Source organism: Cervus canadensis, chromosome X (assembly GCF_019320065.1).
Source record: "Cervus canadensis isolate Bull #8, Minnesota chromosome X, ASM1932006v1, whole genome shotgun sequence".
In the NCBI taxonomy this organism is placed as follows: Eukaryota; Metazoa; Chordata; class Mammalia; order Artiodactyla; family Cervidae; genus Cervus; species Cervus canadensis.
Genome location: NC_057419.1, coordinates 7835520 through 7863344, shown reverse-complemented (window position 1 = coordinate 7863344; position 27825 = coordinate 7835520). Strand labels below are relative to the sequence as shown.

At 41.2% G+C, this 27825-nt stretch overlaps 1 protein-coding gene across 1 annotated transcript; it reads left to right on the top strand.

The window, feature by feature from the left end:
* Positions 1–17732: 17732 nt before the first annotated feature.
* LOC122434715 (odorant-binding protein-like) lies at positions 17733–27193 on the top strand. The gene is made up of 4 exons (XM_043458357.1): positions 17733–17890; positions 18358–18497; positions 25192–25286; positions 27105–27193. Exons 1-4 carry the CDS (start codon positions 17813–17815, stop codon positions 27191–27193), a joined length of 402 nt encoding a protein of 133 aa, XP_043314292.1. The 5' UTR covers positions 17733–17812.
* Positions 27194–27825: the final 632 nt, after the last annotated feature.

Here is a 27825-nt window from a genome sequence, read left to right as displayed (position 1 = left end):
CATTTTACCCTGGCTAATCCACACAGTGAATCTTCACTTTTAGAAAATAAATTGTAAACTATCTCCTAAATATTAAGGAAACAATACAGACATGGGGGGTATGTAACTTGGACAGTGTATCCCAGTTTGATTTCAGGATATAAAGGAAAATAAATATTCCTGACCTGGAAATATCACATGTGTTTTGTGATTTCTCATTCACTCTAAAGGTCAAATGTCCAGATTCCCTCAAGCTTCCTCTAAAACAATCACCATGATAAAAATGACAAAATGACATGAAAGATGATTCCTGCCAAGCAGGATATTGAAGATGACGTCTGTGTAACCTTGGCTTAGGAGGAACAACCATGGATTCACGATGCATCACACCAACATAATGATCATGTAAAAGGTGGCAAGTCACAACCTCTCCAACTACTGGGGCAACCTCAGTTTTGACCAAAGAAAGACTACAGGAGCGTCAAAATGAAGGTTCTGTTCCTGAGTTTACTATTTATTGTGGTTTGTGCCACCCAAGAAGAGGAAGCTCAGCCAAGTCTCTCAGAGGTACCAGGGATGGTCTGATCTGGGAGGAGGTATGGGTGTGTGTGTGTGTGTGCAATCCTTTTGTGGTTTTGTTATGTGGATCCATGAGCTGATCCATCTCCCTCCAACTCAACACTGCTCCATTTACTGGCTCTGTACCTGTTCTGTTTGGTCTGTGTATCATCTTTACTGTGTATTAGTTGCCTCTTTTGCATTTTTCCTGCTCTTGTGACATAGAAAGAGGGTCAGGCATATAATGGGCTCCAATTTCATCCATCTCATTAGAACTGATCCAAATGAATTCTTTTTAATGACTGAGTAATATTCCATGGTGTATATGTACCACAGCTTCCTTATCCATTCGTCTGCTGATGGGCATCTAGGTTGCTTCCATGTCCTGACTATTATAAACAGTGCTGTGATGAACATTGAGGTGCACCTGTCTCTTTCAACTCTGGTTTCCTCGGTGTGTATGTTGTAAAGTAATTAGCCTCCAACTAATAAAAATGAATGGAAAGAAAAAAAAGAAAGAGGGTCAGTCAAACAGCTGTTGGGGTTCCTGCATTTGACATCAGAGGTCAAGTTATCTCAGAGAAATCTCAATTCCTTCTTTCACTCTGACTTCAGTTTTACATTACTGTCCATTTTGATAGCATCTCTGATTTGCACAAATGGTGGGAAACTCATGATGGATGATGCTGGATGAAATAAAAACACAAGGACTACACGTTTGAAGGGGAATTTTGCTATTAGCTTTCAGGACAATGGAAAACCGCATACATTGCATCCAGTAACCTGGACAAGATCAAGACCAATGAACCATTCAGGGTTTACCTTCCAAAACCTCTGTTTGATGATGAAAAGGACAGAGTAGACTTCTACTTTTATGTCAAGCAAGTAAAAATCATGCAGAAGGAAAGCACAGGTAAAGTTCGAGCCTCAGGGAGAGTGTCTTCCCCTTCTGCAGAGAACTCTCTAGATGACGTCGAGAGCATTACCCCCTGAGTTATGGGACTGAGCAGGGTCTCTCAGCTGACCGGGGGACTTCCACTCTGATACTCCAGGGAACATCCTGGAGCCCTTGCTTGAGAGATGGTCCCAGAAGCTACACTGGCATCAATTCATTACAGCAAAGAGAGACACAGATATAATCTCCGTATGTCAAATATACATAAAATGTGTACTTGAGTGATTCCTTGTGTGTGTGTGTGTACATCTCAATGTTTGTGTCTTTCAGGGTTTAATCCTCTTAATGGTACTGTGATGGAAGAAGAGTATGTGTTTAGGTAAAATTAAATATTTATTTTCCTAAGTTGGTGATTTTCTTTTCCTATCATATTACTTAATGAATCATTGCCAGGGTTGTCAGTACCCCAGGGTGTGTCATGAGGGCCACAATTCACTGTTTGCAAGAAGTATTTCTTAAAAACAGGTATACTTTTATTTCCCCAAAATTCTAGGTTCTTCCATATTCAGCTTTAAACATGATTTATTTTGTATTTGCAGTTTATCTTTGGCACTACAGCTCACGTTTAATAGACAAGCCCTCCTTGTCACTTGATAGTGACTTGTCCTTAGAGACCATGTTTCTTCTCTTTTCAAGTTCACATTGTTACCGGCACTAAGCTTACATACCACACTTAATCTTTGGGGAGAAATAAAGAAAATCCAAATTACATATAAAATTTTTTCATGACTTTAATCAATCTGCTTAAATGTGTTTTGTCTTTAAGACACAAGGGAAAATGGGAACATAAACAAGTCACGGGAATAAAGCAAGATGATGGCACTTATGCTGTTGACTGTAAGTATGAGTATTTCTCTGGTCAGAGTATGCTTGGCTGGGAATCTTGGCACAATTTCCTTCAGAAATCCCACGCAGCCGAATTCTACTGCTATGAGCAATCAGAGTGGTGAGCAGCCTCTAGTCTATAAGATCTCCAATCAGTTTATTTGTCATGATATAAATGTTCAAACACATGGCTTAGAGGTCTCCAACCAATTAAGAGTGTTACCCAATCATATAACATGTGGAGAACTCTATTTCATATGGTTTTCACAGATAATTTACAACAGCCTTTTGAACTGACATTGCAAGAGAGTCAATTTTGCACATCAGTATCATTCACTTTTTTTAAAAAAACAATATTAACACATCTTAATCCACTCAAGGCTCAGTGAATAAACTTAAATCCAAATAAATCATCCTGAGTTCAACTACAAAGTCAGCTTCTGTTGAAAGATTGGGAGTGCTGGCTAACATTTATATCCCTAGGTCTTTAATAACAGCCCCAAAATATATTCCTAATTTTACATGGCATAAGTGGTACATATTTCATTACAATTTAAGTGTATCCAATCAAGTGTATGAAAAATTGGGAATGGAAAAGTCTCACCTGCTTTTTTTTCTCCTTTGTCGAAGATAAGGTGTCCATAGGTACGTGGATTTATCTCTGGGCTTTCTATTTTGTTCCATTGATCTAAAAGCTTTTGTACAACAAAGGAAACTATAAGCAAGGTGAAAAGACAGCCCTCAGATTGGGAGAAAATAATAGCAAATGAAGAAACAGACAAAGGATTAATCTCGAAAATATACAAGCAACTCCTGCAGCTCAATTCCAGGAAAATAAATGACCCAATCCAAAAATGGGCCAAAGATCTAAACAGACATTTCTCCAAAGAAGACATACAGATGGCTAACAAACACATGAAAAGATGCTCAACATCACTCATTATCAGAGAAATGCAAGTCAAAACCACAACGAGGTACCATTACACGCCAGTCAGGATGGCTGCTATCCAAAAGTCTACAAGCAATAAATGCTGGAGAGGGTGTGGAGAAAAGGGAACCCTCTTACACTGTTGGTGGGAATGCAAACTAGTACAGCCACTATGGAGAACAGTGTGGAGATTTCTTAAAAAACTGGAAATAGAACTGCCATATGACCCAGCAATCTCACTCCTGGGCATACACACCGAGGAAACCAGATCTGAAAGAGACACGTGTACCCCAATGTTCATCACAGCACTGTTTATAATAGCCAGGACATGGAAGCAACCTAGATGCCCATCAGCAGACGAATGGATAAGGAAGCTGTGGTACATATACACAATGGAATATTACTCAGCCATTAAAAAGAATACATTTGAATTAGTTCTAATGAGGTGGATGAAAATGGAGCCCATCATACAAAGTGAAGTAGGCCAGAAAGAAAAACACCAGTACAGTATACTAACGTATATATATGGAATTTAGAAAGATGGTAACGATAACCCTATATGCAAGACAGAAAAAGAGACACAGATATATAGAACAGACTTTTGGACTCTATGGGAGAAGGCGAGGGTGGGATGATCTGAGAAAACAGCATCGAAACATGTATATTATCAAGTGTGAAACAGATTGCCAGTCCAGGTTGGATGCATGAGACAAGTGCTCAGGGCTGGTGCACTGGGGTGACCCAGAGGGATGGGATGGGGAGGGAGGTGGGAGGGGGGTTCAGGATGGGGAACACATGTAAATCCATGGCTGATTCATGTCAATGTATGGCAAAAACCACTACAATATTGTAAAGTAATTTGCCTCCAACTAATAAAAATATTTGGGAAAAATTAAAAAATTAAAAAAAATAAAACACACAAATATGCATACTAAATTTATCCATCCAGAAACATTTTCCTTTTAAAGGATAGGTGTTCCATCAGAGACAATTCTGAGGATGGGTAAATAGAGATGTCCTAGAAGCATTGAGGAGAGAAGGAAAAAAAATAAAAAGACTAAGCCATCATGGGGCATGGGACAAAGGTATGGATCCTCTTACTGCAGTGGGAGAGGGCAACATGTTCCACAAAGATGTCCCTAGAAAGCATCATATTCATCACAGGGAAAGGAACTTGTGTTCCACTCTCTCAGGTTCATGCAGAGAAAGTGGAAGATGCCATGGGCCACAGCCGAGGAAACATGCATATTCCCACCACACCAGGACTTCTGCGACTGAGCGGAAGGACTGATATTTGGTAGCATTCCCTCACTAGGACAGGCTACCTACTCCAGTACTCCAGTATTCTGGCCTGGAGAATTCCATGGACTATATGGTCTATGGGGTCACAAAGAGTCAGATACAGCTGAGCAAATTACACTCATTTACATACATACCTGCACATATGTGTTTGTATGTCTTTTCATAACTGTATGTATTAAAAATGGATTATCACTTCAAATTACACAAGTAAAGAACATGACAAAACTATAAACAGATTTATGTTATTGAAATTAACATTCCATTGAAATGGACACATTACTTGAAAGATGTGTCACGGCAACTAATGCATGATAAAGCAGGAAAATTGTGCTGTCCTTTCTCTATCAAGGGCACTGAGGAGAATGCTCCATAAATTTGCAGGTCAAGAATGTTTCATTCAAACCCAAGAAGTAAACAAGAAATATCACTAAACTTGGAGAAAGTCATTCATTAATATATGATCGTATGAATCATATTAAACTATTTTCCCTTCCTGAAAATTCTATGAAAGTGAAAGCCACTCAGTCGTGTCTGACTATGTGTGACTCCATGACTATAGAGTCCATGGAATTCTCCAGGTGAGAATACAGGAGTGGGTAGCCTTTCCCTTCTTCAGGGGATCATTGCAACCCAGGGATCGAACTCAAGTCTCCCACAGTGCAAGCAGATTCTTTACCAGCTGAGCCACAAGGGAAGCCCAACAATACTTCAGTAGGTAGCCTATCCCTTCTCCAGAATATCTTTCCGACCCAGGATCGGTCCAGGGTCTCCAGGGTCTCCAGCAATGCAGGCTGATTCTTTACCAACTGACAGCTCATGGAAGCCCTATATAATCATAGGGGTTCTGATTTAGGTCATACCTGGATGGTCTAGTGGTTTTCCCTATTTTCTTCAATTAAGTCCGAATTTTGCAATAAGGTGCTGGTGATCTAAGCCACAGTCAGCACTTGGTCTTACATTTGCTGACTGTATATTGCTTCTTCTTCATCAACTGCAAAGAATATAACCAGTCTGATTTTGGTACTGACCACCTGGTGACATCCATGTGTAGAGTCACCTCTTGTGCTATTAAAAGAAGCTGCTTGCTATGCATTCTCTTGCCAAAACCATGTTAGCCTTTGTCCTGCATCGTGTTGTACTCCAAGGCCAAACTTGTCTTCTACTCCAGTTATCTCTTGACTTCCTTCTTTTGCATTCTAGTCCCGTATGACAAAAAGGACATCTTTTATGGTTTCAGTTCTAAAAGGTCTTGTAGATCTTCATAAAATCATTCAACTTCAGTTTCTTCAACATTAATTGTTCGGCCATAGACTTGGATAACTGTGATTTTGAATTCTCTTGGAAATGAACAGAGATCATTCTCTCATCTCTGAGTTTGCCACCCAGCACTGGACTTGCTGACTATGAGAACTGTTCCAATTCTTCTAAGGGATTATTGCCCACAGTAATAGATATAATGTCATCTGAATAAATTCACACATTCCAGTCCATTTAAGTTCACTGATTCCTAAAATGTCAGCGTTCACTCTTGTCATCTCTTGTTTAACCACTCCCAATTTACCTTGATTCATGGACTTAATTCTCCAGGTTCCAATGCAATATTGTTCTTTACAGAATTGGGATTTACTTTCAGCACCAGACCCATGCACAACTGAACAATGTTTCTGCTTTAGCTCGGCCTTTAATGGGGAAACAGTGGCTGACTTTATTTTTTTGTGGCTCCAAAATCACTGCACATGGTGATGCAACCATGAAATTAAGACACTTACTCCTTAGAGGGAAAGTTATGACCAACCTAGACAGCATATTAAAAAGCAGAGACATTACTTTGTCAACATAAGTCCGTCGAGTCAAGGCTATGGTTTTCCCAGTGGTCATATATGGATATGAGAGTTGGACTATAAAGAAAGCTGAGCACAGAAGAATTGGTGCTTTTGAACTGTGGTGTTGCAGAAGACTTTTGAGAGTCCCTTGGACTGCAAGGAGATCCAACCACTCCATCTTAAAGGAGATCAGTCCTGAGTGTTCATTGGAAGGGCTGATGTTGAAGCTGAAGCTCCAATATTTGGCCACCTGATGTGAAGAGCTGACCCATTTGAAAAGACCCTGATGTTGGGAAAGATTGAGGGCAGAAGGAGGAGGGGACGACAAAGGATGAGATGATTGGATGGCATCACCGACACAATGGGCATGAGTTTGGGTGGACTCTGGGAGTTTGTGATGGACAGGGAGCCCTGGCGTGCCGCGGTTCATGGGGTCACAAAGAGTCGGACACAACTGAGCGACTGAATTGAACTGAACTTGATTCCTTATGGAACTTGTTTCTCCACTCTTCCCTAGTAGTGTATTGGACACCTACTAACCTGGCAGGCTCATCTTCCAGTGTCATATCTTTTTGCCTTTTCATACTGTTCATGGGGTTTTCAAGGCCTGAATACTGAAGTGGTTTGCCATTCCCTCCTCCAGTGGACCACATCTTGTCAGGTGCTGACTCTCAGGGGCATGCCCTTCAGCCACTCTACATAGCCAGCCGGCATGCCTGGTACCCTGGATGTTCCACTGCAGGTCTTCGTTGAGCTTGGAAAGCTTCACAGGCCACTGAGTGTTGATGAAAGTGCTGCCTGGAGGCTGGGACAAAGACCCTGCTGATGTCACCACGAAGGGGGTGTGAGGAAGGCTGGAACCACGGTTGTAGGACGCCCTGGAGTGGAGAGCTCCCTGGTCTCACTGCCGCCCCTGGTGACCCTGACACTGATCTGTTACCCAGGAGTGGAGGGCTCCCCTCATCATTTGTTTTGGTAGGGCAAAGTTTATTTACCCGAGAACTGGTTCAATTGGAACTGGTTCATTAGGAAACTAGTGCCAGGGGAGGTGGGTAGCCTAATTGGAATTAGTTCATGTTTTGTAGGGTAAATTTATTTACATAATTTGTGATGTGGTTTGGCAACCCACACCAGCATTCTTGGCAGGAGGATCCCACAGACAGGAGAGATGGGTGGACTACAGACCATGGGGTCACAAAGAGTGGGGCACGGCGGAGTAACTAACACTTTACTTTATTAAAAGGGCCTCCTTGGTGGCTTAGACAGTAAAGAATCTGCCTGCAAAGCAAAAGACCCAGGTTCAATCACTAGTTTGGGAAGATCTCCTGGAGAAAGGAATGGCAAGCCACTCCAGTGTTCTTGCCTGGAGTATCCCATGGACTGGGGAGCCTGGTGGGCTGCAGTCCACAGGGTCACAAAGAGTCAGACTCAACTGACTGACTGACACAACACAGCTCCTCTGTGCATTGATGTTGGACTTTGCTTGTGCCTTCTTTGTTGGAGTTAGCTTACATGCCTTTGTGTCCTGGTGTTATTATACTTATAAAAATGGGAGACATTAAATTTATTCCAAAGGAAAGTTCTTTGGGATGTACATAACATATGTTAAGACCAAAAGAGCAATGACCCCTGAATGACTCCCACTTTGAGAATCTGGGAATTTGAAGCACTTTTCAAAGAAGAGTAACACACTGGTCATAAATGAAGAGGCCCAGGGACTCCCACATAGTGCCACAGAATCGAGTAGTCTGATTCTAATTTCCCTAGAGGAGCCCTGACAGTGGGGAGCTTCAGCTCCAGTTTGGGAAGCACCCCCTGCGAAGGAAAACTCCAACCTTTTGGACAAAGTTTAAAGGTCTTAAGGGGCTGGGAAATCATGTTACTGTTCCTTTTCAGCTGCCTAGGTTTGGGTTTATTCTGGCTACTTTGGAAACACGCAGGCATCTGGTACTAACTGCTCGAGCTGAAATGAGAAGTGTTTCTTCTAACATCCCCCCCCCGCCCCACACCCACACTTTTGTATTTCTCTCTGCTTGAATCCTCTGTGAACAAGCTATTGACTATGGAAGCAATTGAGGAAATCTGGCTACAGTTATTCTCTCTTGTGTTCTGAGCCACATAGCCCACTGTGCCCCAGTAGGAGCTGCCACCCAAGCAAGTTAAGGCCCTCATTTCCTCTCCCTCCCTTGAGCCAAGAACCAGGTCAGCTAGTATCTTGTGGGCATGAGTCAGGCACTTAAAAGCCCTTAGGCCATCTGCCAGTTGAATTTTCCTGTGACCTCATAAAGAGTAAGGGAACAGGCCAGACTATCAGTGTCTGCCCCCAGCAGGACAACCTCTAGGCAGATTAGGTAAATGTTGGTTCAGGAAAACGCTGAGCCCACTTCCCCCTGGCCGCTCCCCTCAGGGCAGAAAGAGGCAGATTCCTCCGTCTCTTTCCTATTACCTTCACCTCTTTCCCTGTCATTTCAGGCTGACTCACAGGAGCCAAGGTTTTGCCTCTGAGCCTTCCCAAGAGTTCTTCTCTCCTAAGCTAGATGAGGAAAAGTAAATCTTTCCAACACAGATAAACAGGTATGTCAAGTCCTTCAGTTTCACTGAGGTGGCCACCAAATTCTTTCAAAAAGAAAAACAAGCCTATCCTGTCTCACAACCATAGTCTTTATAGCACCACAAGAGGGGCTCCAGAAATCCTTTACCACTCCAAAAACCTTTCCCGTTTATCTTGAGATGCTTTTGAACATTAAACAAAGCGTGTGTGTGTGTGTGGTGGTGGGGGGGGGGGCACATTCTAGGCAGAACACACTTATATTTTTGAGACGAAAATGTCCAGTTGGTCTTCTCAGCAACACTCATCTGTGATGCCTTTTTTACATGCAAATTTTAGAGAGTATAACGTAATTTAGGAGGTAATTAGAAACTATTTTCTGCAAATATCCTGCCGTTTCGTCAAGAGAGCTTGACTTGTTCCACCTGTCAGAAACCCAACTTTAGTCCAACCTCTTTGAGAACTGATGGGTTTCACAGTGCCTTACCTGACTTAATACTGAAATCTTGAAATGAGAATCTCTCTTTGTATTCATCTTTGTCTTTGGATTACAATGCTGTGGTTGATTTGTAAAAGAATTCTATCTAATTGGCTTAAAAAGAATAAGTGCTTATGAACGTATAAACTCAACAATTCTAAATATAAGAGAAATTAAGCTCAATGAATTTCAGGTTCCTGTGAACTGGGAAATAGCATTAAACTAGTATCTGGTATTAATGTTTAAATTTGTTGATCTGCATAATATACACTACTTAGGTCACAACATAAAACATAATATTATGCAGAATATTTTCATTGTGCCTATGTGGTGATTGCAGCCATAAAATTAAAAGACGCTTACCCCTTGTAAGGAAAATGATGACCTTCCTAGACAGCATATTGAAAAGCAGAGACATTACGTTGTCAACAAGTGTCCATCTTGTCAAGGCTATGGTTTTTCCAGTGGTCATGAATGGATGTGAGAGTTGAACTATAAAGAAAGCTGAGCACCGAAGAATTGATGCTTTTGAACAATGGTGTTGAAGAAGCATCTTGATGGTCCGTTGGAATGCAAGGAGATCCAACCAGTCTATCCTAAAGGAAATCAGTCCTGAGTGTTCATTGGAAGGACTGATGCTGAAGCTGAAGCTCCAATATTTGGCCACCTGATGTGAAGAACTGACTCATTTGAAGAGACCCTAATGTTGGGAAAGATTGAGGGCAGGAGGAGAAGGGGACAACAGAGGATGAGATGGTTGGATTGCTTCACGGACTCAATGGACATGGGTTTGGGTGAACTCTGGAAGTTGGTGATGGACAGGGCGGCCTGGTGTGCTGGGGTTCATGGGGTCTCAAAGAGTCGGACACCACTGAGAGACGGAACTGAACTGAACTGAGGCTTAATATAAGCTAAATAAGATCTTATTATGTCTGTTACAAGGAAAGTAACTCTTTGTGGAGAAAACCTGTGAGGAAAGAGTGCAAATGCGATATGAGTTTTCAGTGAACTTTTGGAAATAATTAAGTGTTTAAGGGTCTCTGTAAACATTCAGCAACTTGAAAGTTAAAACTGTGATAAGATACATTGTGATGAAATGTTTGTAGAAAATGACCCCCAAACGTGTTTTTAACATGATCAGTCAGTACTGACTGAGTCTAAAACAACTTTAACTGAATAAATGAACCTTTAAACTAAGCAGAGGCAAAATGTAATTTTAACTTTTGTCTCTTTTAAAAAATCTCAAGCTTTCAAAAAATATATTTTTCCTTTGATAAGGTTTTTTAACTTGTTTTCCCTTTTATCTGATCTGTTTTTGCCTTTGAAATTTTGTATTGCCATTTTGGCTAAGTAAATAACTATTTTTCACAGTGACCTAGGAATCTCCTGTTTTAAAACACTTCATTTTTTTTTCCTGAATGCACTTTTAACAAAACTTATAAAATCAAATTACCACTAGCTGACTTTGGGATGCATGGAAGTGTCCCTAAGAGAACTGAATGAAAGACATTAAGCTAATTAGTTTCATGTTGTATGATAAATTAGGTGGGATGATTTTAAGATGAGAAATAGATCTTAAGTTATATTCTAAATGTTTTAGATATTCTAGAGATTATATGGGGTTCCTAAAACCATGATATGTCCTGGTAGAATATTAGTCATATTTCTAGTTATTATCTGAAAGTGTTGCATGTCACTGCACTAACCAAGTTCTTTGTAAATTGCATTGTAGTAGGATTTAAACTTGCCTTCTTGAGACTTTTGTCATTAAGGTCAGGTTCAGTTCCACTCTGATAACTTTGTAAAAATGCCTCCTCCTCAAGAAGATTGATTTAAAACAAAAACAAAAACAAACAAACAAAAAAAAAGCCTTTGGATAAATGCAACTTGCTGACGTTCAGACCAAAATGCTGAACTCAGTAAAAACAAATAAATAATTAATTATAATGGGAAACCGGATGGCTTCATAAAGCTGCTAACGTTAAGAATTAGTTACATATGACTGGATAACGAGCAAATATGGTTATAATTTTCATGGTTTCTATCCAAAAAAATGACTAGTTTAAACCTATATTTTCCAGGCATAAGAAAAACCACATCAAACTAATGACGACAGCTAGTACCTTGGTAAGTTATGCCTTCTGTGAGTAAAATGGAAACATTTAACTTTTTCTCCCTACATACCTGAGCCTACCAGTAACATACACTTGTCTCAAAGATTAAGCCATACATAATTGTGCATGGCCACTACAATGAAACTGCAGATGGCTCATTAAATAGGTTATTCCCCTCCCAGGGTCACTTGATAACTACAACTCGATACAGTTCAGTTCAGTCACTCTGTCGTGTCCAAATCTTGGCGACCCCATGGGCCACAGCTGCCAGGCTTCCCTGTCCGTCACCAACTCTTGGAGTTTACCCAAACTCATGTCCATTGAGTCAGTGATGCCATCCAACCATCTCATCCTCTGTCGGCCCCTTCTCCTGACTTCAATCTTTCCTAGCATCAGGGTATTTTCAAATGAATCAGCTCTTTGCATCAGGTGGCCAAAGTACTGGGCTTTCACCTTCAACATCAGTCCTTCCAATGTGTACTCAGGCTTGATCTCCTTTAGGATGGACTGGTTGGATCCCCTTGCATTTCAAGGGACTCTCAAGAGTCTCCTCCAATGCCACAGTTCCAAAACATCAATTCTTCAGTGCTCGACTGTCTTTACAGTCCAACTCTCACATCCATACATGACTAATGGAGAAACCATAGTTTTGACTAGATGGACCTTTGTTGGCAAAGTTATATGTCTGCTTTTTTATATGCTGTCTAATTTAGTCATAACTTTCCTTCCCAGGAGTAAGCATCTTTTAATTTCATGGCTGCAGTCACCATCTGCAGTGATTTTGGAACACCCAAAAATAAATTCAGCCACTGTTTCCCAATTTATTTGCCATGAAGTGATGGGAGCATATTCCATGAGCTTAGTTTTCTGAATGTTGATTTTAAGCCAATTTTTTCACTCTCCTTTTTCACTTTCATCAAGACGCTCTATAGGTGTTCTTCACTGTCCTCAAGAGGCTCTTTAGTTCTTCTTCATTCTGCCATAAGGTTGGTGTCATCTGCATAGCTGAGGTTATTGATATTTCTCCTGGCAATCTTGATTCCAGCTTGTGCTTCATCCAGCCCAGCGTTTCTTATGATGTACTCTGCATATAAGTTAAATAAGCAGGGTGACAGTATACAGCCTTGACATACTCTTTATCCTATTTGGAACCAGTCTGTTGTTCCATGTCCAGTTCTAACTGTTACTTCCTGACCTGCATGCAGGTTTCTCAAGAGGCAGGTCAGGTGGTCTGGTATTTCCATCTTATTCAGGCACCGATCACTGTTCCAGCAGCACAGCAACTGGATTACAAGCAGTTATAGTAATCATTGTTTACATTTGTTCTTTGTTTTCAAATTGTGCTTTGTATCTCTGTGCTGAACTATGTCACTGTCAATGTCACTAGCTTCATTTCTTAAATACAGTCTCATTTTAAGGACTGTTGCCTCTTGCAGTACCCAAAGGGTAATCAGGCCTCCAACAATACTTCCATGGCTAAACATTGAGAAAAATCACATGTATAACATAAAATACTTGCAACATTGAGATTCTAAGTATGGGAGGAAGCAATAAGGGAAAATGTCTCCTGGATTGTAGTTAGCCAGAATCCACAGAGAATTTTTAATTACTGATGGGGCCTGGTGAAAACTTAGCACCTGGAGTGGCACATCAAAATTTTTTGCCTAAACTGGATGCAGCCTCCCAGTGCCATGGGACAAGTGTTGATAATGAAATGTTGCCCAAATATTGGTCACATTCATGACCAAGAAGGGGAAGCCTGAAAATTGGAACCAGCAATCGCAACCCTCCAACATGAGCTGGTCAGAGAAGAAGGAGAATATCTGTTATCTAGGATCATCACTCTACAGCCACTTCCTATGGTGAACCCTGAAGAAATGCTGAGAATATAGGTCCCATGCCCTCAGAGATGTGAAGTATATACCAAGGAAGTCATTTTAATGAGCCCTGACTCTTGTGTCTTCCCATACATGGAAAAGTGCTCAGTTCCTTAACTTGAGTTATTTTCTCCTGGATTTCAAGTGTAGAAATTTCAAGTTGACAGTAGGTGTAGAGTAGACACATTCCAAAAAGGAAAACAAGAAGAAAAATCGTAGCCTATGAAACACTGACACCAATGGTGAACACTCCCAGAATGATCCTTCTCATGAAGCAGAATGGTCACCGCCCTCTTTTTCCATAAGACTGTGGAATGGACTTTGACAGTGGGGAACTGTAGTGAAGAACCACAGCTGACTCCATGTTGGAACTGTTTCTTTGACTTGCTTTTTGTTGCCATTGTTATTATAATCATAAATAATGACCTGCCTCAGAAGACCTTACCCTCCTGCCTGACTGTTAAAGTGCCTTTTCTCAGCTCACAGGGAGATAATCTGACCCTGTCCAGCTGTGAAAAGAAGAAATTAACACAGACATTTCAAAGGCTGGCCCATCCTGAGATGTTCTGCAAGACTGAAGACCATTTTTACTTTACTTCCTCACTGTCTCCAGCTCTCTATTGTTTCTCATAACTTCTCTCCCTCTGTCCCTATAAAAGAACCTACCATCCAGACCCGGACAAGATGCTAACTCTGAGACATTAGTCTGCCATCTTCTCAGTGGAATGTCCAAAGAAAGTCGTATTCCTTGCCTCCCCACCTCCTTTTTCGGATTCACTGGTCTGTCAGTAACACAACTAGAGAGTCCATGTGCCATAACTAAAGATCCCAGCTATGATGAAACAAACATATTGTGTGCTGCAACTAAAACCTAGTGCATACGAATATATAAATGCATTAATAAATAAATACAAAAATATATTTTTGTCATAAAAGTTTTTGTCATATACAGAATGACTTTCTTTAAAATAGTGGGCTTGTGTTTTATTGTCTCAACTTTAGACTCTAACATCATTGCAACCTTTGCCATGAATCACTGAGGGAAACTGAAATCTTGAGTGGCCAAGATCAATAGCCTCCTTGCAATGTTTAGTTAGGAGTTGTGCAATCTAAGATGTAAAAGCAGTGGTTACAGAAAAAAAAAAATACAAATAAGTAAAACAAAATTAATAACCTGTTGTTAGAGACTTCTCAGTTACAAAAACCTGAACAAATTTGAGGGGAAAACAGGAAGATGTACCAAGCAGAGCTTAGTGTTATTTGGAGGGAGATTCATGGGGTCGCAAAGAGTCGGAAATGACTAAGCGACCTAACTGAACTGAAGAGCAGTAATGTTTTTGTAAGATGGTTCTGCTTTTATTTATTACTCTATTGCCTACATTTTGACCAATATTAATGAGAGTTGGCATGAAAGGGCATATGAGTCCTTTCAGTAAAAACCTATAAGGTTTTTTGTTTTTTTATCAATTACCTTAAGCATGAAAACGTTTTTCCTTTCTATTCTCTCTTTTAAGTGGTGGAGAATGTCTTACAATGTTTTCTTGGCTTCTGCCATACAACAATGCAAATCAGCCATAATTATTCATTAATCACCTCCTTTCTGATCCACCTCCCCTCACTCCATCTTACCCCTCCAGGTCATCACAGAGTACATCTCTGCGCTCCCTGTGTTTCACCAGCTTCTCACCAGCTACATATTATTTGCAGGGAAGGAACAGAGATGCAGACATAGAGAACAGACTTGTGAACACAGTGAGGGAAGAAGAGTGCTAAGATGAATGGAAACCAACATGATTATTACAACTATTGCACTAATCTCTTAGAAGAACTAGTGTCTACTCTCCCCTTGATTGGCAGTTAGAAAGATCTTCCTAAGTTGGGATAGTCCTAGGATATACTCTTAGGGGACACATGTTGGTAAGAGTCCAAAACGGAAACCTGGGAATGCTGGAGGTACAAAAGTACAGATGGAAGAGTGATGGTTGTATGGTAAGGGGTGTTAGCTAGGATCACGTGACTACTCAAATTTATCTGAATCCGGGACTTCTCTGGTGGTCCAGTGGTAGGATTCTGCACTTTCCCTGCACAGAATACAGGGGCCATATGTGTTTCATCCCCATTGGGGAACTAAGAACTTGCATGGTGCAGCCAAGATAAACAAATAGAAAAAAAAAATAGAAAATTCGTATCTGGATCAAAGATCAAAGACAGGAAACGGTTTCAGGATATTCTGAGATATGAAAACATTCTATCATGCAGATTTCACAGCTGAAAATATGACAGGGTAATATACACAGGAATGTATGAACAAAAGAGATAACATGATATTGCAACTGAAAGAAAAGGGAATAAAAGGAAAATAATATAGATACTATTGTCAGTCCACGTGAACATGAAGGGAAGCGATCCTCTGAAGACATGAGCTGAAGACACACTTGAGACAACAAGCTCTCCTCAAAGGTCTGACTTCAATATAAATGAAGGGTTCAGAGCTCTGATCTGTCCCAGGAGCAGGCAGCACTGGGTCCGTTCTCACTTAGGTGACTCAGGAACCCTGAATCTCATTTCTTAATTTCTATACTAGTGAGAGGGTAACAGGCAGGAAGGCCAGGGGTCTCCAAATGGAGGAAAGAGGCTGCAAGTGCCAGACATTTTTATCTCTCTTAAGTGGCAGGAGGAAATAAACCAGTGATATGGTTTTCCTTCTCTATACAAATTTAAAAGGAGGTTTCTCTTAAAATGCTGTGTTGCCATGATACCTGGTTTCACCTGAAGCTAACTACTCTCAAACCTTGAGTTAACCAATACATTTATTTGTCTTATGGAAATGTTGTCTTAAGCTATGACTCTATCTTCAAGTTGGTTCCGCCAAATGGCCCAACCTACTTACTCAGGTATCAGTTCCCCTAATCTATGTAAACGAAACTATTTGTTGGTAATCTGCCCTTCTACAAGATTCAAGTCAATCCTTTTATGGCCAGGGATGAATTATCTGGTGCCATTTTAAGCTTTATGACATTCCTTTCTTTTCATTAACAGATTGTGAGTGACTATATAACAATAATGTATCCTGCCTGAGGACAGTCTTTGGATTAAACCCTCTGGCTAATTCTGTTATCTTAAAACATAAATTATGGAAGTAGGTCTGGTCTTTACAAGGATGTATCCTGCCTGAGGACAATCTTTGCATTAAACCTTCTGGCCAACTCTGTTATCTTAAAATGTAAATTATGGGAGTAGGCCTCGTGAGGTCTTTATAACCTCCAGACATTCTTTGGAGAGTATATAACTCCATTGCTAACACTAACAAAGGGGGTACTCTTTTGCCCCCTTCTGATGCCTATGTCAGAAGCTTTCTCTATCTCCTTTATACTTTAATAAAACTTTATTACACAAAAGCTCTGAGCAATCCAGCCTCGTCTCTGGCCCCGGATTGAATCTGTCTCCTCCAGAGGCCAAGAATCCCGTGTCTTATCATTCAGCAACAACCTGTCACTAGAACAAAATAAATCTTTTAATGTATTTATTTGATAAATTACCAGGAATGAAGATGGACATAAGTGAAATTTGATTAAAAAAATAAAAATAAACAAGAAAAAATGACTCTTTCACTGTTTCAGTGACCTTGAGTGAGGAAATTTATTTTTTCCCCTCAAAATTCTAAAAATTGCAAGAACTGCTCTCCAGTTTTTTTGCTCACTGGGAGAAACAGCTGAGTTAGTGAGTACATATTATATTACAGATTAAATGGGTAAAAGGGTGTCTGGAAAGAAATCACTGAAAATAAACTACTGATGTGCCTTCTCCAGATGAGTTTAAGTGGCGTTTTACCTGACCCTCCTCTTAGTACTTAGGAGAAAAAAGCCCACATTGGGGCAGGAGAAGGCGATAACTGCTTTGTGCTGACCTGCTCTTCACCTCAGAGTAATAGGAGCCTCTCCAAGGGTCTCTTAGGAAATAGTATTCCCTTGGTTAAACCACACAGTCAATCTTTACTTTTAGAAAGTAAACATTAAACTATCTCCTCCATGTTAAGGAAACAATGCGGGAGTGAGGGATATGTACCTTGGACAGCTCATCTCATTTTGGATCTCATGATAAACAGGAAAATAAACAATTGTCCCCTTGCTATATTGGATGTGCTGCAATTTCTCACTTTAAAGGTCAAATCCCCACATCCACATATGCTTCTCTTAAAACAAATATCATTATTAAATTGACAGAATGCTAGAAAAGCTTATCTCTGCCAACCAGGATACTGAAGATGCCTCCTGTTGTAATTGCGGTCATATGAGGAACAACCATTGGTTCATGATGTGTCACGCCAACAGACGCAGACCATAAAAGTGGCAGCAATTTTGCACCCTCTCCAACCACTGGGACACCCTCAGCTTCTAAAGAATAAGGGTCCTTCGAGTCAACAAGATGAAGGTTCTGCTCTTCAGTTTTGTCCTTGGTCTGCTTGTGGCCAGTCAAGGTGAAGCTCAGACAGACGCCTCACAGGTACTGGGGCATTTGAATGGTGGCCCAAGCTTGGGAGGAGGTCTTGATGTGCATCCGTGTGAGTGTTGAGGTTTGGTCATGTAGATCGTTAACTCTAGCCATCTCCCTGCAGTTCAAAATTGCTCCATTCACTGGCTCTTCACCTGCTATTTGTGATGTCTGTATCATCTCTACCATCTCTTCATTGGCTCTCATATATGTTCACTGCTGTTGTAAAACTGAAGGAAGATCTCACAGCTGTTGGATTAGGGCTCTTGCGCTTGACAAGATAGCTCAAGCTATCTCAGTAATACCTCATTTGTTTCCTTTATCTGACATGAGTTTTCCCATGATTTTATACCTAGGGCTGTGTTCATAAAGATAGGTAACTTCTGCTCAAGTGAAAGGGCAGGGAAACTGCTGAGAGTTTATGTTGGGCAGAATTTACAGAGATGGACTAAGATTTCTGAAGGGAATTTTATCTGTAGCTCACAGGAAGATGGAAATCCCATTACACGGCAGCTGATAACATAGAGAAGATCACCGAGGGCGGGCCATTCCACACTTTCTTGCGTTACATGAAGTTTGATGAAGAAAATGGCACAGCACTCTTCCAATTTTATTTCAAGTAAGTAAAAATCACCCAAAAGGAAAACACTTGTAAACCCCGGCCAAGGAGAGGGTGTCTCCTCCCTGTCTGCAGGGAGCTCTCTGGGAGATGTTGAGAGGAAGACACCCTGAGCTGTGGGGCTGAGCAGGGTGTCTGAGCTGGGGGGAGGGCAGCTCCCCTGTGAGCCTCCAGGGAATGCCCTGAAAATTCTGCCTAGAGGGGGAATCCAGAAGCTCCACTGGCATCGGCTCATTAAAGGAGAGAGGGACACGGCAGCGGGAAGAGGCTCATGTCCTTGAGCCCACAGTCCCCACCAGGGCTTGAGCCCTTCCTGCGGACTTGTAAGAGACGATTCCCACTCAGCCCAGAAGTGACAGCCTGGGGAGAGCACACAGTGAGCTCTGCCCTCGGGGCTTCCTCACGGGACATTTCATCACCACTGAGTTTCCCAAAGCCGTCAGAGCCCCTAGTGACTTTCCCAGGTGCCTTCCCAGGCGGCTGCCAATGCATGAGACATGATTTCGATCACTAGGTCAGGTAGATCCCCTGGAGGAGTGAATGGCCACCCACTCCTGTATACTTGCCTGGAGAATCCCACGGACAGAGATGCCTGGTGGGCTACAGTCCAAGGGGTCCCAAAGAATTGGACAGGACTGAGCAATGGAGGACACACACAGATCCAAGTACCATCCATGGAATGTCCACTCTACCGCAGACCATTTCCTAGGAACATGCAAGTATTGCAGAAATCAACACGTTTGTTCAGCAATTATCCTCCACCTCACCCCATCCAAAAAACAAACAAAAAAACAAACAACAACAACAACAAAAAACCAGAACATGTAAACTCAGGTATGCATTGGGAGGAGTAAAAATATGAAGAAAAGCAACAACTTAAGTTGTTTCCCTTTTTCTTCATATTTTTACTCCTCACACTTGATGAAAGTGAAAGAGGAGAGTGAAAAAGTTGGCTTAAAGCTTCACATTCAGAAACCTGAGTTCATGGCATCTGGTCCCATCACCTCATGGGAAATAGATGGGGAGACAGTGGAAACAGTGTCAGATTTTATTTTTGGGCTCCAAAATCACTGCAGATGGTGACTGCAGCCATGAAATTAAAAGAAGTTTACTCCTTCGAATGAAAGTTATGACCAACATAGATAGCATATTAAGAAGCAGAAATATTACTTTGCCAACAAAGGTCCATCTGGTCAAGGCTATGTCTTTTCCAGTGGTCATATATGGATGTGAGAGTTGGACTATAAAGAAAATTGAGTGCTGAAAAATTGATGCTTTTGAACTGTGGTGTTGGACAAGACTCTTGAGAGTCTCTTGGACTGCAAGGAGAGCCAACCAGTCCATCCTAAAGGAGATCAGTCCTTGGTGTTCATTGGAAGGACTGATATTGAAGCTAAAACTCCAATACTTTGGCCAACTCATGTGAAGAGTTGACTCGTTGGAAAAGACCCTGAAGTTGGGAGGGATTGGGGAGCAGGAGGAGAAGCAGAAGACAGAGGATGAAATGACTGGATGGCATCACTAACTCGATGGGCATGAGTTTGAGTAAATTCCGGGAGCTGGTGATGGACAGGGTGGCCTAGTTTGCTGCAGTTCATGGGGTCGCAAAGAGTCAGACACGACTGAGCGACTGAACTGAGCTGAACTGATTACATATAACTGCATGTTTCATAGCATCAGTACAGTCAATTACGCCCCACCTCACACCATGCGAAGAAAACAACCCAGAACATGTAAACTCAGGTATGCATCGTGAGGAGTAAAAATATGAAGAAAAGATCCAACAAAATGTTTTATGCTTGGAGATATTGATTTATAAATATATATAACTGATTATATATTATATATAACCATATGTTTCATAGCATCTGTTCAGTCACTCAGTCTTGTCCAACTCTTTGCGACCCCATGGACTGCAGCACGCCAGACTTCCCTGTTCTTCACCATCCATCTTCTGGAGTTTCGTCAAACTCATGTCCATTGAGTTGGCTGTGCCATCCAACTATCTCATCCTCTGTCATCCCCTTCTCCTAGTGCCTTCAAACTTTCCCAGCATCAGGGTCTTTTCCAATGAGTCAGTTCTTCACATTAGGTGGCCAAGGTATTGGAGTTTCAGCTTCATCACTTGATAGTATACTTACAATTAAGTTTAAACCACTCATACAGGAACAGGGAGAAGGCAATGATGACCCACTCCAGTACTCTTGCCTGGAAAATTCCATGGATGGAGGGGCCTGTTAGGGTGCAGTCCATGGGGTCTCTAAGAGTCAGACACGACTGAGTGATTTCACTTTCATGCATTGGAGAAGGAAGTGGCAACCCACTCCAATGTTCTTTCGTGGAGAATCCCAGGGACTGCGAAGCCTGGTGGGCTGCCGTCCATGGGGTCGCACAGAACCGGACACGACTGAAGCGACTTAGCAGCAGCAGCAGCAGCATATAGGAACAGACTCAAACACATATATATCCTGTCTCAGGGGAAACATTTATCTGTTTCCACTAATTTTTTAAGAACATCTGTAATCATCCTCTTTGCAATATTTTACAATTTCTGTGTCATACGTTTAAATTTTCATGTAGCTAATCTTTCTGAAATCAATTTTGCCTGGAATAAGAAATGGCAACCCACTCCAGTGTTCTTGCCTGGAGAATCCCATGGACAGAAGAGCCTGGTGGGCTACAGTCCATGGGGTTCCAAAGAGTCGGACACAACGGAGCAACTGAACACACAAAGAGGTATAGTTACATGTAATTAAATGCACCATTGTGGAATGCACAGTTCAATGAGCTTTCACATGTTCACAATTCTTTCACCAACTACACAGTCAAGATATAAAATCCCAGGCTTCCGTTGGTGGCTCAGTGCTTAAGAATATGTCTGCCAATGCAGGAGACCTGAGTTCCATCTCGGGTCTGGAGGGACCCCACGTGCCCTGGAGCAAGTAAGCCCATGTGCCGCTATGACTGAGCCTGTGGGATATATACTCTACCAGGGAAGCCACCATGGTAGCAAAAAGACACAACAGTCTCAAAAATAAAAAAAGTTTTGTTTTTCAAAGGAAAAAAATAAAATTTCTCCAGCACATCTCCTTTTCTTCAGTTCAGTTCAGTTCAGTCGCTCAGTCTTGTCTGACTCTTTGCGACCCCATGGACTGCAGCACTCCAGGCCTCCCTGTCCATCACTAACTCCCAGAATTTGTTCAAACTCATGTTCACTGAGTCGGTGATGTCATTCAACCATCTCATCATCTGTGTTGCTCTTCTCCTCCTGCCATAAATCTTTTCCAGAATTCAGATATTTTCCAAGGAGTCTCTTCTGTGCATCAGGTGGCCACAGTATTGGAGTTTTCAGCATCAGCATCAGTCTTGCTAATGAATATTCAACACTGATTTCTTTAGGATGGACTGGTTGGATCTCCTTGTAGTCCAAGGGACTCTCAAGAGTCTTCAACACCACAGTTCAAAAGCATCAATTATTTTGCACTCAGCTTTCTTTATAGTCCAAGCCTCACATCCATACATGACTACTGGAAAAACCATAGCCTTGACTAGACAGACCTTTGTTGGCAAAGCAATGTCTCTGCTTTTCAATATGCTGTCTAGATTGGTCATAACTTTCCTTCCAAGGAGTAAGCATCCTTTTTATTTCATGAGTGCAATCATCATCTGCAGTGATTTTGGTGCCCCCCAAAAATAAAGTTTGTCACTGTTTCCCCTGTTTCCCATCTGTTTAACATGAAGTGATGGGACTGAATGCCATGATCTTAGTTTTCTGAATGTGGAGCTTTCATCCAACTTTTTCATTCTCCTCTTTCACTTTCATCAAGAGGCTCTTTAGTTCTTCTTTACTTTCTGCCATAAGGGTGGTGTCATCTGCATAGCTGAGGTTACTGATATTTCTCCTGGCAATCTTGATTCCAGCTTGTGCTTCCTCCAGCCCAGCATTTCTCATGAGGTACTCTGCATATAAGTTAAATAAGCAGGGTGACAATACACTGCCTTGACATACTCCTTTTCCTATTTGGAACCAGTCTGTTGTTCCCTGGCCAGTTCTAACTGTTCCTTCCTGACCTGCATACAGATTTCTCAAGAGACAGGTCAGGTGGTTTGGTATTCCCAACTCTTTCAGAATTTTGCAAAGTTTATTGTGATCCACAAAACCAAAGGCTTTGGCATAGTTGATAAAGCAGAAATATTTGTATTTCTGGAACTCTCTTGCTTTTTTGATGATCCAGCTGATGTTGGTAACTTGATCTCTGGTTCCTCCGCCTTTTCTAAAAGCAGCTTGAACATCTGCAAGTTCACGGTTCACATATTTTGAAGTCTGCCTTGGAGAATTTCGACCATTACTTTGCTAGCGTGTGAGATGTGTTCAATTGCTTGGTAGTTTGAGCATTCTTTAGCACTGCCTCCCTTTGGCAGTGGAATGAAAACTGACCTTTTCCAGTCCTGTGGCCCATGCTGACTTTTCCAAATTTACTGCCATATTGAGTTCAGCACTTTCACAGCATCATCTTTGAGTCTTTGAGATAGCTAAACTGGAATTCTATCACCTCCACCTGCTTTGTTCAAAGTGATGCTCCCTAAGGCCCACTTGACTTCACATTCCTGGATGTCTGGCTCTAGGTGATTGATCACACCATCGTGATCATCTGGGTCATGAAGATCTTTTTTGTACAGTTCTTCTGTGTATTCTTGCCATCTCTTCTTAATATCATCTTCTTCTGTTATGTCCATATGATTTCTGTCCTTTATTGAGCCCATTTTTGCATGAAATATTCCCTTGGTATGTCTTATATTCTTGAAGAAATCTCTAGTGTTTCCCACTGTATTGTTTTCCTCTATTTCTTTGCACTGATCACTGAGAAAGGCTTTCTTATCTCTCCTGGCAATTCTTTGGAACTCTGCATTCAGATAGGTGTATCTTTCCTTTCTCCTTTGCTCTTTGCTTCTCTTCTATTCACAGCTATTTGTAAGGCCTCCTCAAACAGAATTTTACTTTAATCTTTAAGTGTCCTATCTTTTTGCTTTTTCATACTGTCGTTTTCTTCACTCATCATTAAATCTCTACCCCTAGAGCCATAGGTAAGCACAAATCTGCATATTCTAAACGTTTCTGGCTCTTCATGTGAGAAAATTATGCATTATAAATCATTTTTCCCACCTTCCTGCACTCAGCACAATGCTTAAAACAGTTATCAGTGTCTGCATATGCAAGGAATCACGTTTTTGAAGCCAAATGAAAGGAGTTACATTTTTCAAGCCAAATGAAAGGAGTTTGTCTGCTGAGATAAACCTTTGTGTATTTGCACTTATATTGGATAATTGTTGTGTTCCCACTTTGTGGTTGCTCTTCAGTGACTTCAATCCATTTCAATTCCCTAATGACTAAGAGGGCTTCCCTGACAGCTCAGTTGGTAAAAAATCCACCTGCAATGCAGGAGTCCACACTTAAATTCCTGGGTCAAGAAGACACACTGGAGTTTGGATAAGCTATCGACTCCAGTATTCTGTCCTGCAGAATTCCATGGACTGTATAGTCCATTCGGTTACAAAGAGGCAAACATGACTGAGTGACTTGCAGTTTCACTTTCAATGACCAAGAACACTCACCACACTTCACTGTGGGCATTTTTTTCCAAGGTTCAACAATTAATCCAGTTCTTGTAGCATTATTTCCCTTTTAGTATTAGTTTCATGAATATTATTTCCATGTGCCAAATACACCTTAATTCACATACATGTACAGAGGACATATGTGAAGCCACTTATTCTTTTATTACAGAGGTGACAATCTATAATTATCATCTATTATACACATACATTTCTTCATAATATCATATAGGCACATCATGTGTACCTAAGTGTTTGCTTGTGCTTGTGTCTCTGTGAGTGAGAAATGTGTCTGTATACGGACATGTGTCTTTCAAGTTTAAACCTCATGTGGTATTGTGATGGAGGAAGAGTGTGTGTTTGGAGAAAATTAAACTTTTTTTAATTTTGTGATTTTAGGCTCTCAGATTGTCTAATGATGGCTCTGTTGTTGGTTCTGTTGTTGGCTCTCATATTATCTAATAAGGGCTTCCCTGGTGTCTCAGAGAGTAAAGAATCTGCCTGTAATGCAGGAGACGCGGATTTGATCTCTGGTTCTGGAAATTCCCCTGGGGAAGGAAATGGCAACCCTCTCCATTCTTCTTGCCTGGAGAATCCCATGGACAGAGGAGGAGACTGGCGGGTCCATGGGGTCACAAAGAGTTGGACACCACTGAGTGACAAACACTTTCACTGTCTAATGAATCACTGCCAGGGCTGTGACAGCACACAAGGTTCGTCATGACGACTATGCCTCTCCATTCTCAGAAACTATATATATAACGGAAAATTTCATTCTTTTTCTTTTTTCCTAAAATTCTAGATTTCTCTATGTTTATTGGCTTTAAACACGACCTGTTTTATATCTACAGGCTATTGTTGGCACGACTGGTCAGATTTAGTGTGTAGACAAGCCATCCTTGTCACTTGATGGTGACTGGATCTGAGACAAGACATTTTGTCTCTTTTAAAGGTCAAATTGCTCATCCGCGCTGAGGTGATACTTGACACATATTCTTGGGTGTCATACAGAAAGAATCCTAATTATCCATCAAATTTTTATTATCTGAGTTAACTAACTTAAATATGTTTTGTTTTTAAGGGAGGATGGAGAATGCAGAGGAGACTATACCACAGGCACAAAGGATGGAGACGTTTATTCTTTTCAGTGTAAGTATGAATGCTTCACTGGAAACAGTATGTTCAGGTAGAAATCTTGGTCTCAACTTTCTTCAATAACCTGATACACTTGAATTCACCTCCTATGAAAACTCAGAGGTCAGGGACAGGAACATCTCCCCTCAATGGAGTGTTACTCAACGAGACCAGATCTAGACATCCTAGACAGTGAAGTTGAGTGGGCTTTAGGAAGCATTATATGAAAAATACTGGTGGAGGTGACAGAATTCAAGCTGTGCTCTTTAAAATCCTAAAAGATGATGCTGTTGAAAGACTGCAAGCAATGTGTCAGCAACTGTGGAAAACTCAGCAGTGGTCACAGAACTGGAAAAGGTCAGTTTCCACTTCAATCCCAAAGAAGGACAGTAACAAAGAATGTTCAGACTACTGCACTGTTGTGCTCATTTCACATGTGAGCAAGGTAGTGCTCAACATCTTTCAAGTTAGGATTCAGCGGGACATGATCCGACAACTTCCACAAATATAGGCATGATTTAGAAAAGGGAGATGAGCCAGATCAAATTGTCAACATTCAATGGATCATGGAGAAATAAGGGAATTCAAGAAAAAAAAATTTTTTTTTCTGCTTCATTGACTATGGTAAAGTCTTTGACTGTGTGGATCACAACAAACTGTGGAAAAATCTTAAGGATATGGGAATAGTGAATTGCTTTCCCTGTCTCCAGAGAAACCTGTATGTGGATCAGTCAGCAACAGTAAGAATTGGATGTGGAACAACAGACTGGTTCAAAATTAGGAAAAGAATACAAGATAGTATTAACTATCATGCTGCTTGTATAACTTACATGCAGAGTTATCATGCTAAATGCCAGGCTGGGTGAATGAGAAGCTAGATTCAAGATTGCTGCCAGAAATATCAACAGCCTCAGATATGCAGATGACACCATTTTAATGGAAGAAAATGAAGAGGAAATAAAGAGTCTCTTGATGATGGTGAAAGACGAGACTGAAAGAGCTGGTCTGAATCTCAACATTCAAAAACACTAAGATCATGGCATCTGGTCCCCTCACGTTATGAGAAATAGAAAGTGGAAAGAGTAGAAGAAATGACAGACTATTTTCTTGGGCTTGAAAATCTCTGCGGATTGTGACTGCAGCTACGTATTAAAGATAATTGATATTTGGAAGGAAAGCTATGACAACCCAAGACAGCTTATTAAAATACATTGATACCACTTTGCCAACAAAGGTCCGTTCTGTCAACAGTATGGTTGTTGCTTCAGTAATTATGAATGGATTTGAGAGGTGCACCATAAAGAAGGCTGAGCAGCACAGAACTGATGCTTCTGAATTGTGGTACTGGGGAAGACTCTTGAGAGTCTGTTGGACTGCAAGGAGATCAAACCAGTCCATTGTAAAGCAAATCAGTCCTGAATACTCATTGGAAGGACTGATGCTGAAGCTAAAGTCCCAGTACGTTGGCCACCTGATGCAAAGAACTGCCTCATTGGAAAAGACCCTGATGCTGGGAAAGTTTGAAGGCAGGAGAAGAAGGGAATGACAGGGGATTAGATGATCAGATGGCATCATCGACTCAAAGGACATGAATTTGAGCAAACTCTGGCAGATGGTGGAGGACAGAGGAACTTGGTGTGGTACAGTACATAGGATCATGGAGAGTCAGACATATCACAGTGATTAAACATCAACAAGAACAATGTGACTAAGCATGAGTGTAGAATCTGTATTCCATAGGGTTCTCACAGATAATTTGCAACAGGCTTAAGAACTGAGGTCTCGGGGTCTATCTTGAGATGGCACATTCATGCCATTCACTTTTTAAAAACAATCTTATGAAATCTTGGTCCACTCAAGGTGAGATGGTTGAACTTGAACTCAAGGAGATCATCGTGATTTCAACCATCAAGGCAGCTTCTATACAAAGCAATGGGGCTGCTGGCTAAGCTTTGTATCTCTGAGCTCTTAATAATGGCCCTAAATAACATTCTTATTTTCACATGGCCTAAGGGAAACATGTTTGATTAAAATTTAAACACATCAATATGTGATCACAACCCTTGCCTCAACTAAGTAGTCACACAGTACATAAGCGATAGCCACAAATTAGTAAAATTCATGCCTGAAATATTTCCCCATACTTTGATCGATAACTTCTGGTATTTGATGTTTTCTAAAGTATGCCTTCCTTTTTTCTTATTCCCACTATATGGTTTCCTTTGGCCGAATCATGAATGTTTTCACTATGTTTACTCGTCTCCATTTTTTGTAGCCCTTTTTAGCTTGACTTTTACCCAATGACTAAACAGGGAGACAAACAGAAGTGCAAGACTTCTTGGAAGGTCTCTTGGGGACCAGCCATTGCAGCCTTCAGGTGTGTCTTGGGGACTGTGTGATGTCCCCACATCAGGCCCTGTACCAGCAGTGGCCTTGATGGTGTCCTGATGCCCAGAAGAAAGGTTTACACACACTGTCCCATCCTTTCATGAACTATACAGTCAACTCAGTGATGATGCTATGCCCACCTGGGTGAAGCCATGGATAACCACAGGTGGTCACTGATAATCTGAGGACACGC

Excerpts from the sequence above, each read along its gene's own strand:
- LOC122434715 (XM_043458357.1), top strand. The coding sequence starts at position 17,813 with ATGAAGGTTCTGCTCTTCAGTTTTGTCCTTGGTCTGCTTGTGGCCAGT. Across the intron at positions 17,891-18,357 it reads CTCAGACAGACGCCTCACAG|CTCACAGGAAGATGGAAATC; the intron begins GTACTGGGGCAT and ends TTTTATCTGTAG. Across the intron at positions 25,287-27,104 it reads TGAATGCTTCACTGGAAACA|GTGAGATGGTTGAACTTGAA; the intron begins GTATGTTCAGGT and ends GGTCCACTCAAG.